This window comes from Cibotium barometz, chromosome 58 (genome assembly GCF_041138505.1).
Source record: "Cibotium barometz isolate CiBa-2024 chromosome 58, ASM4113850v1, whole genome shotgun sequence".
NCBI classification, from domain to species: domain Eukaryota; kingdom Viridiplantae; phylum Streptophyta; class Polypodiopsida; order Cyatheales; family Cibotiaceae; genus Cibotium; species Cibotium barometz.
Genome location: NC_141103.1, coordinates 22,870,236 through 22,881,581, shown reverse-complemented (window position 1 = coordinate 22,881,581; position 11,346 = coordinate 22,870,236). Strand labels below are relative to the sequence as shown.

General features: G+C 39.2%; 1 protein-coding gene across 1 annotated transcript; it reads left to right on the top strand.

The window, feature by feature from the left end:
- Nucleotides 1-8,142: 8,142 nt before the first annotated feature.
- On the top strand, nucleotides 8,143-11,125 carry LOC147606035 (ACT domain-containing protein ACR9-like). The gene is made up of 6 exons (XM_086792384.1): nucleotides 8,143-8,692; nucleotides 8,797-9,018; nucleotides 9,248-9,353; nucleotides 9,641-9,992; nucleotides 10,080-10,364; nucleotides 10,464-11,125. The coding sequence occupies exons 1-6, from the start codon at nucleotides 8,470-8,472 to the stop codon at nucleotides 10,605-10,607; spliced, it is 1,332 nt and encodes a 443-aa protein (XP_086648510.1). The 5' UTR covers nucleotides 8,143-8,469; the 3' UTR covers nucleotides 10,608-11,125.
- The last annotated feature ends 221 nt before the right edge of the window (nucleotides 11,126-11,346 follow it).

Here is an 11,346-nt window from a genome sequence, read left to right as displayed (position 1 = left end):
AATTTCAGGGTACGTTTCCTTGTGCTGCACAATATTTAATTTGTACGAGGTATAAAGCTTGTTTTTTTGGGAGTGTACAATTCTGATGTTGGTTTAATGCAGTGGCCAGAAAGGGCAAGAAGCTTGCCATCGAGTAAGAATTGACCCCTGCCGTGAAGAAAAAGGGTAAGAAATCCACACCTCCATCGTCCCAAAAAAGGTCACGACGGCGAGACTAGGAAGGGGATGAATCAGACGAGGAATCTGAGGATAGCTATTCCAAGGATGATGAGCATGAAGGTGAGCGGAAGTCCCATGCACAGAGCAGGTGACCCCTACGCATGGCGCGACTTAAGAGCAGGGTCGGAGAGTTCTAAAGATGACGAGGTAGACCTCTTGGGATCTAGTAAGTAAACTTAACATGTTAAAGCATTCATTAGATCATTTATTCATCAACACTCATAACAGGTATTTGGTGTTGTGTAAACGTAGACTACCGTTCCATTGTGGTGAACCCCCTGCACTTTTAGTTTTGAGCTCGAACATTGATCATCTCCATATCGTGCTTATGGGAAAGTGAAAACACAGATACGATCTCTCAGACATGCGAATGACTCTCTCCATTCATCGTCATTATAGCTTTTGCACTCCCCTTACATGCTTTGTTGTTCCATGAATCTTGCAGTATTGCAACATGATTCATGGGATCTCTAACAAGGTGGGGAAGCATGGACGCCTTTGATAGCCTTGGAGGCGTGCGCTTGGTGTGGGCTGATTTTCCTACAGATACGTGTCTCCACAAGTGCACTTTAGAGGTTCCTCGGTGGAATTTTTTTCGGGAGATACTTGTGGAGTTGGCTTTTGTGCTTGCTGCAGAGTTCCTACATGCCGATGGCACTATGGTGTGCACTCAACGTGCGGAGCACCTGGGGATTGCCATGTGGGAGGCAGGAACTTGGAACTTCACATTGCGAAGGACTTTGTTCTTCTACGTCCCGCGATATCTCTATGTTATTTCAGAAGATGGCCAAGAAGAGGTGAGTGTAGGATTATTTGGTTTTTGTGAAAGTCAAGCTCAATGTTTTCCCTCCCTAAAGTACTTACTAGTGTGTGCAAGTAGGTCTCTGTTTTGGTCATCGCTATCTTCATGCACCCCTATGAGAGTATGTCCACTCGTCCAAAGTATGATAGGCGGGAGGCAAGGTAGCTGCAGACTGTGGAGGTTTTGAGGTTGGTGATGATATCTTCTTGGAGCCGAAAGTCTCCCCATACTAATTGGATGTAGATGGGGATCCCATCCGATATATTGTTGAGCGTAGCGAGCCTTTTGTAAGGTAATCATGTGCACGATTCAAGTACTGAAATCGTTATATAATCAATGTCTTAGACATTGTCATCCATTTGTACATATGATAATTGTGGGCTTCTACTATGGCAGGTGGTTGCTTTGTTGGTACTGGGTCCATGGCTAGAGCATGCAGAACACTGCAAGACATTGCATCAGTGTGGAGAGCGACGAGGTGTGCCTTAGTTCATGTCTGCGACCACTTGCCGTTGTGCACGATGATTTGGGTAACCAGTTGTTTAGGGGTGAGATCAGTGAGATTGTTCGATGAGAATAACAGATGGATGTGGGGGCACCATATCACCAGTCCCCCTGGTACCCATGAGCCCAACATAGTCTAGGGCTTCGTCATGGCCACCTAGTGTTCCAATGGAGCCCCAATATCGACATGTCTTGCCACATACATCCCCCCGTAGCTTCATTTACAGTTCCCTCATGGGCACCACGACTTGATTTTGCAAGGCCACTTTTTCCACCCGCATTTGCACCATTTAGTAGAGGTCCATACCTCATACCACCTCCCTTCTTCCACTGGGGAGTTCGACGTCCATACTGATGTATTTCAGTAGCTTGTAATGTTTAAAATATATTGGTTTTAGACATTATTGTTGTTCACTCATATTATGACAGTGGCCATGTTTTTTGCTTCTTTCATGGCTTAGTTTTTTGAGAGAGATGATGCAATTGGAGTGAGATCTTAACAACACGAGAGAGAGAGAGAGAGAGAGAGAGAGAGAGAGAGAGAGAGAGAGAGAGAGAGAGAGAGAGAGAGAGAGAGAGAGAGAGAGAGAGAGAGAGAGAGAGTATGATGGAGACATTAAAACGATAACAATTGTGATTAAAGCATTTTTTCTTATGCTTAAAATAAGAATTCTAGTGCTCGAAAAAGCAAATTATTATTCCTTTTGAAGTTATAAAAACAGTAGAGATTGCCATGTTCTTCTAGACACTCTTGTTTCTAGACACATCCCATACCACTCTCCCCTTATATCTTCATATTGCAAGAGTCCTTGTGAACTCTATGGTTATGGCTTCATCTAGTAATCCCTCTAATACTACAACGTTTGCAACCATCTTAAGTAAAGCTCTTTAATCTTTCATGCAACTCAGAGAAAAGGAACCCAGATCGGATGTCGTTTTGGAGGCATGGACAACAACGTCTGAAGTAAATGAGCTCTACAAGAAGCTGAAGACCTTGCAGACAAGAACATGCTAGAGGTGAAAGCAGCCTCAGCCATTGCGATATGGAGAGCTTTCGACATCATTGAAGAAGTTAAGAAGGATCCTCTAAGAGTTGAAGTTTCCACCTTCGTTCGCAAGTTAAGGTAGATAGAAAAGGCAAAGATAATAGTTGAGGCCCAAAATGCTTTCATATGGTATCTTTGTAAAGAAGTACAAATGATTATGTTCATGTTGTAGGTGTTTGCCATGTAATGCTATGGCCTTGTAAGTTTGCTAGGGAATAAAAAATGGAAGTTTAAGATCATAATATGGTGACTTTGTAAATGAGTTGCAATGGTAGTTATAACTTGATATGCATTGATAGTTGTAAATGAGTTGCAATGTGTATAGTGCTCTTGTATCCATCCACTCCTCTCCTCTACTATCACCATGAGTCATAATGTGCGAGACCATAGAGAGTTGATAGAGGGAAGGAAGTGTGGAGAGAGAAACCACTCGCCTAAACACCAAAAAGCACTCGCTCAAAAATGCTTGCCAAAAAAATATACCCCATTGCACACGTAGACAAAGTAGAGTAGGCACCATCTATCTTCTACATATAGACAAAGCAAGAGATAGCACATGGCTTTCTGCAACATGAGATAAAGAAAAAAAAGAGGTTGAAAAATACTCCAGCATTGTGTATAGCATGTGGCGGGCTCAAAAAGAAATATAATGTTAATATGCCATTAATGTAAAGATAGGGCCGTTGACAACACATCACATTTAAGCCCATCCACAATCATTAAACCTCTCATGCACACACTGTTCTCATGTGCACACATGCTTCTCTCACATATTACATGATCACCTTAGCTCTTAAATCTTATAATATCCTCCACCTCACCACAAAAGAAATAACACAAGCTTTTGTACCTTTCACAACCTCTTCACAAGTTTTCCCTTGTACTCTTGAACTCTCAACAACAAGAAGAAATCAAGTTTTCCCTTGTACTCTTGAACTCTCAACAACAAGAAGAAATCCATCATAAGGCTCTTCTTCACAACAAAAAGAGAAATCAAGTACAAGGTCAAAATCAAACGAAGAATCACATTATACACACACTAATGATCAAAAACAAAGATCTATAATGAAGAAAGAGGAGTTGACAAAGAGTTTAGGCATAAAGCACCAAGCACCTTCATCCTAAAAGAGAAATAAAGCTAAAGGGAAGAGATATTAACTCAAGTGTAATTCAAAATCTTGAGACACTTGTCATTATGAACATACAATACACATTATCCAACCCTACCCTCCCATGATTTTTGCACTAGCATACGAAATTCTTTGGGACATGACGTGTAAAGGCCCTAAAACTTTGTACACTTACACATTTTTTTATGTGTGTGTGTGACAAACATAATATAGACAATACATTAATTGACACGGCTCTTAAAACATCATAAGTGTAAATTTGAACTCTTTTCCTTTGATATAAATGATTTATCACCCAATTTATGAATAATTTGGGAGGAGGCAAGACACATTATTCCAATACAAAGATGTTAAAAATGATTTCCCTTGTATGAACTACAAAGAAGTAAAATCATCATACAACTCTGTGTGTATGCGTGTGTGGGCATGTATACACACATCATGTGCTTATGATTAGGGATTCAAAATATAGAGTCTCTTGCTATAATTATCTCATGCTGATTACTAAGGGGTATTCACTCCAATGCTCAAAAAATACTTTTTCCATAGCCAATAAGGATAATATCAAGGTTAAAGTGTTATTGATTTTCTTTACTTAAATTCTTATGATTTTTGATTTTATAATAAAAAATGTAAAAAATCACGTGTTTCCTCAAGAACAAGGTTAAATTCTTGTTGATTGTTTTTAGTTTCAACCAATGTAAAAAACATTCAGGGCCACTTTCTTTAAAGCACAATTTCACTTTTTGGATTGCATTTGCAACACACCAATGCTTGGGCCCAACAAGCCACCACCACTAGGGTGAGTTATCACCACCTTTAATAGGGGAGCATTTTTTAATAAACACTTACTTCCCATTTTTTTGGGCAAATCATGTGTAAAAGGATATATCTTAATGTTAATGCACACACTTGGCATTGCATATGTTTGAAATCAGATTTCTTGAGATGAATATAATAGTATTAATGCTTGCCTTTTGGTAAAAACACATATTGCACTCATGAAGCAATTTCAATAAAATATGGATCTTTGTAAACTTGTGCCAATGTTACATCCGATTAAATGCATTATTTCTAGTTGTGTTGTAAAGATTGAGTTGGTTTGCTAGTCGAAGTATCCATATATGATGTTTCTTTAGGTACTTGCCATCTTTACATTTCTTTAGGTAAAGATTGAGTTGGTTGCTAGTCAAAGTATCCTATGATGTTTCTTTAGGTACTTGCCATCTTTGCATTTTTTGATAATGACCGTTTGTTTGAAGGGATTTATTTCAAGTTGAGTTGATTTTGAATTCTAAAGGCAAAAAAGTTTCTTATTACAACATGAGTGAGGTATACACAACATAGCTACCGGTGCACATGCTAAGAGAGTCTTTTTGGCGATGTCGGAGGTCATGTGGAAAATCTAAACGAGGACAATCAAGTAGATAAGAATTAAAACAAAGAGGGATGTAAGTGGATAGGAACTAAAGCATCCACATAAGAGGGATGTAAGTGGATAGGAACTAAAGCATCCACATAAGAGGACATGGAAGAAAAAGTCATCATATTAATAAGATTTCGTGGGTGATATATAGAAAGCATGAAGTGAAAAAGTCATCATATTAATAAGATTACATGGGTGATATATAGAAAGAATGAAGTGACAAGAAAAAATACAAGGTACCTAAATCATTGATGATGTGAAAGGGGGTAAAGTCAAAATGATTTGCAAATAATAACAAGATTTTGTTAACAATAGGTGATAAGAAAATGTGTAAAGTCAAAACGATTTGCAAATAATAACAAAATTTTGTTAACAATAGGTGATAAGAAAATGTAGTAACTAGCGTAGTTCCCTTTAGGTACTTGTTGACTCTGCATTCTTTGATAATGATTGTTTTTTTTTGAAGCGAGATTTAATTCAAGTTGATTTTGCATTCTAAAGGTAAAAAACTTTCTTATTACAACATAAGTGAGGTATACATGATGATAGATACTAGGGCACACTCTGAGATTGTCCGTGTGGGAAATCTAAAAGAGGACAATCAGGGTGTAAGTGGATAGGAATTAAAAAATATATGAAAGAGCACATGGAAGAAAAAAAACATCATATTAATAAAATTACATGGGTGATATGTAGAAAGTATGAAGTGGCAAGAAAAAACACAAGATACCTAAATTTTTGATATGTAAAAGTATGAAGTATGAACTATGAAATGACAAGATAAAATACAAGATACCTAAATTGTTGATGATGTGAAAAGGGATAAAGTGAAAAAGATTTCAAGTAATAACAAGATTTAGTTAAACTAGTGCTAAGAAAGCCTAGTAATTACTATGTCTAGCCCAACTAGAATTGAGAAATCTCGAATAACTTCTTTATTTTGGAGGGATATATTTTTTTTAAAAAGAGAGAAAAAAGGGAGCTTTAAAGAGTACACACATACAACTATATGTATGTATGTAAAGTTCCCTTTATATATATATATATATATATATATATATATATCCCTTCAAAATAAAGATGCTAACTAGGATTTTTCATTTCCACTGAAGTGGAGTACACTGCTTCAGTAAGTTTTTGACTTAGTCTTGTTGATATTTGGAAAGCCTTTTTACCTTTTCACATCATCAATAATTGAGGTACCTTGTATTATATATATATGTATGTATGTATACATATACCTATATATGTGTGTGTGTGTGTATTATATAAACATATATTTGTGTGTGTGTGTGTGTGTGTGTGTATTATATAAACATATATTTGTGTGTATATATATATATTACATTGCTTCACTAAAATTTTTTAGCACTACATTTGACTAAGTCTTGATGATATTTGGAAAGCTTTTTTACCTTTTCACATTATCAACAATTGAGGTACCTTGTATGTTATATATATATATATAAACACACATATGCATATATATAATCCACAACATCTTTATTTTGGAGGGATATATTTTTGTGTAATATAAATATCATTTTGGTAGTTTCTTCATTTTTAGATGTATAAATATGATATATGTATGTGTTGTCTTTATGTTCGTTAGTTAGAGAATTAAGATTTTTGTTAAGCACTTTATCAAAGGGCATTAAAAAATTTAAAACTCCTCAATTTTAACTTGGTGTGGTGTTACACATAAGATGAGATAAAAATGAAAGGCTAATAATTGGGGGTTTCAAAGCCTAATTAGGAGTGAGCATGCCTACCTCACCTTTGCTATGCAATAAGAACAAGAGTTCGTAATATTGCGTATTGGGTTGGAATATATATTGACTTCTCAAGTGTTTGCATGCTACTTTAGTCTTCAAAAAGAGAGGGGCTTTGTTGTGAAGACTTGCTAAGTCAAGAACAAATTTGAAAGTCACAAGTAACAACAAATGCAAGTTAGGATGAAACGTTAGAGGACGAAACCATTTTCTTGGACTTGTCATGCTTTTGTAAACTTGTATAACCTCACAATTTAGATGTGCCTTGTTGAAGTTAGGAAGTTGAAAAATTCGTATCCTTGTAAGATTTGGAAAATGATCCCTCACGTAGATATCCAAATCCCCCTTCAAAAGGTAAGCGAAGAAGCTCAATAACCAACCTAATGATCCCTCACGTAGATATCCTAGGGTTTTCTCGCACGTGCTTTTACATCTTGCGTTTTGACACATTTTTGAGCCATAGTGGTGGTTTGAATAGTTCATTGAATATATGACTAGAGTAGCCTTGCATTAATGAGGGATAATGCATTTCTTAATTCTTCTTGGAGGGGCATTTGGTAGTATGCATGATAGCACCCAAGATGAGTTCAATGTGTGTGGGTGCACACTCTCTCTTTGTCAAGCGATTCCTGGGGCTTACAAAAACATGCATGAGATTTTGTCACGTGTGGATTATGCATCATCAAAGTCTGAGACAACATGCCTTGGATGATGGGTCGATGGTGGCACCAACAAGCGAGTGCTCAAAAAAGTTCTGTAGGGTATTTATTTTTTAATTTTTTTGCAAAGAGGTTTGTTTCTTTCATCGTGCCATATCGACCTAGAACTAGGGCGTGCCACACGTTGCGAAAAGTTCAATTGTAAGATGGTTGAGTGGGTTAGCTTAAAACTCTAACACGGAAACAAAAAGTCAAAACGTTTCTCACAATTTTTTGTAGTGTATTTGTCCGGATTGAAAATCTGGCATGTTGCCATGAGGCTTCCTTTGAGGCTTTCTTATCAAGGGACAGAAATTGTCGTGGTTGCAACTTGCCTTTGTAAAAATAACTTTTCTCGAGTTTGCAATAACCGAATGGGAAAGGGACACGTCACCCCAATGCGCGGCAATTATGAAGTTTGACGCCGCCGCGTGGCTCGCGTGGATTTCAAAAGCCCTCCGAGTCGCCGACCGCGAGCAGCGACACGTGGACAAACAGAGTCCAGGCCGCCCTTTTTTAGGTCGCCAAACCCCTGCTTTTCTTTCACAACACACACACAAACAACAGTCTCGTGTGTTAACCAGCCATTCTAAGCGTGCCCAAAGCTCAATCAGGCCCTGTGTAGACCTCATCAATCGCCCACAAAGGAAACCGCGTCATTGTTTACTGCGGAATTGGCCCTTAATCGCACGGGGAATACCCTAATCAACGAGAGAATCACAAACCACAGGGGTGACCAAATCTATCGCCCATCAGACTTAAAAAGCACAGAGAGTAATTTGGGCTCGAAAAGCACAGGGAGGACCAGAAAGCAACAGCTTTTGATCTGAAAAGCGCCCAATTCAGGACTTTAGTTGGAACCTGTTGTGTAGATGATCTTTGGAGCACTCTTGCAAAAGCAGCCCGCAAAATCCCTGCATGGTTGCAGCAGAGTAGCAGATATGGGCGCCCTTAACGAGGACATTGTGATTATCCGGCTCGGTAAGAAGGCAGGGGACCCCAGCATCATCACTGTCAACTGCCCAGATCAACTTGGGCTTGCCTGTGATTTGGCTAGATCAATCTTTGAGTTTGGCCTCGATGTTGTCCGTGCAGGTACGCATGCTTTCTCATGTATAGTCTCTTTTCAGATTTTCTCTTGACATTTCTCTTGACAATCCTTTCTCAGAAGACTCATGTGAATTCATACCCTTTTTCAGATTTCTCTACAGATGGAAGATGGTGTCTCATGCTCTTTTGGGTCACCCCAAGACTAGGACCTGTGCGAGCAATCAAATGGGCTCTGTTGAAGAAACGCCTCATCTCAGCGTGTCCATCACCCTCACCTGCTTTGTTTACACCACCTATATCCGAAGCGGACAAGAAAACGGAGGTCTATCTACTGCAGACCTGCTCAGCGGACCGTGTTGGGCTCTTAAATGGTATATGTGAAAAATTCACCATACAGTACTGTGAAGTTCATTATATTCTATGATGCATGTATGTATGTATGCATGCATAACAAGGTCTTCAATGGTCTATCAGCTTGATGTGACGAACATGCTTACATGCTTTTATTCATAAACTGCCAAGCGAGCCTATTCGAACAGTGTTAAGCCTAAAACTGCTAGGGCTGTGAGTTCTTAACATGATATTTCTTTGTATATGCAGATATGACCCAAATGCTCTGGGAGCTGGAGGTTGATGTTCATAAAATTAATGCATTGGCAACTCCCGACGGAAGTGCTGTCAACGTGTTTTATCTCAGCGACAGCAGGTTCTTGCTGATCCCTTCGACATTATTTTTACTGTCATGTTTTCTTCTTGACCATAATGCAAGGTCAGTTTCCATCAGTTGCAATGTGTTGCTAGTCTGACCATTGGACGCTTATCCATATGTTTGGCATATGCACCAGTCTCAAAAGGTTCTAAAGGGACTGGTTTCCACTGGGTTTGATGGCTTGTCCAACCATTGGCACTGGGTGATAGGCAGATATGCAGTTTTGATGGCTGTAATATGATTTGAGGGGTTTTATCAGCATCTGACCTTGCCCATCTTTTCAGGAATGCCTTACAAAACAACAGGAGGCAGGAGGTTGTATGCGATCGTGTCAAGTCTGTCTTAGGGGCTTCCCACACTTTTTGTCAGCTTAGCCCGGCAAGTGACGATGATGATCTCAATGAAACTTCCGATCTTGAGACGTTCCCTACTATTCCTGATGTCTTGTTTAACGAGAGATGGACATCAACGGAAGCGGATGTGGCATTGAGCAAATCTGGTCCTAACACTCCAAAGTTCTCTCTCAACATTGATAATTCTCTCAGTCCTGGTCACACGCTCCTCCAGATTACGTTTCGGGATCGGAGAGGCCTTCTTTACGACTGCATGAGGGCACTGAGGGATCTCAACCTTCAGGTAGACATTATTTGAAGTTCAAAAGTTTGGCGGTGGTGGTTGCTTGCTGTGTGCTTTTACTAATGCGCAGTGTCGTTTTGTTGTCAGGTTGCCTATGGCCGTCTCTCCATGACACCGAAGGGTAGTGGAGATCTTGATTTGTTTATATTACAAGCAAATGGGAGTAAGTTATTTGATCCTGACAAGCAGAAGTCTTTACTGGATCGCCTGAGGTTGGACATGTGTGATCCAATCAGGGTAATGATGGTCAATAGTGGCCCAGACACAGAGCTTTTGATTGCAACAACGGTGGAGAAAAGCGGGAGGGGCCGCCCATGGATCTTGTATGATGTCACTTTGGTCTTGAAGATGCTGGAGATTTGCATTTTCAAGGTAAAGAAACTTGATTCAAGGGCACTTTTTGTAGATTATAACATTATATGTTCATGCTTGTGCTGCTTCAGTTGGCCTGATTGTGCTTTTTCTGTGCAGGCTGACATCGAGAAGCTCTCCTATGGTGATAGGCTGTGGGAAGTCTACAGGTTTTTACTCATAGAGCAACCTAACACAACATTCAGAAGTAGTCGAACAAGGAGTCATATTGTAGAAAGGGTTCAGAGTGTATTGATGGGTTGAGGAGTTCTTTGCAAATGCTCTACCCAACATATGCAAAGGATGCCCTCCATGAAAGTCTCTGGAGTTGATTCCAATTCACAAATCAGACAATTTATATTACTTGTGTGGGAGCTCCCTATCCTTGGGATCGTATGCGCCACCATTGCATTGGCAGGGGATGATCTACAATGCCCCAATGCCCCATACACATGCGAAACCAATGGGCTTTGATGGGTCCCTAATTTGGTTCACTTATAGTTAAAGGCCTTTTTATGCAAGGGTTGCATGTTCAGGCAAGGTGTGTACATACACTATGAAAATTACTACTAAGAATTCTTTTGTAGCAACTGCCTTAAACAACAAGGAAGGTCTCTCTTTGATGCCCAAGTGAGGCTATCATATAGGCCAATATTCTCAACATCCATGATGTAAAATGCAAAAAATACCAACATTTGATTTCTAGAAACACTTTCCATCTGTAAAATATTTGCTTACATGGTATATGGAGAAAGGCAACAATAAAATCATTGTCAAGAATCTGAGAGATTGTCACACATTGCTTAAGAAATGCTCAAATGAACCTCCCAAGGCTCATAATTCATAGCCTCCAATATTTGAAAAGGGGAAAAAAATCTTGGAGCACTTTCATGTGTTACTGTTTTCATAGAGAGTAATTTATGTGTGTAGCCTTGATTCTATAGCACCTGCCTGGAATGCCAAACCCCTTACCAAGCGACTTGGGTCTTTCACATTGGGAAGT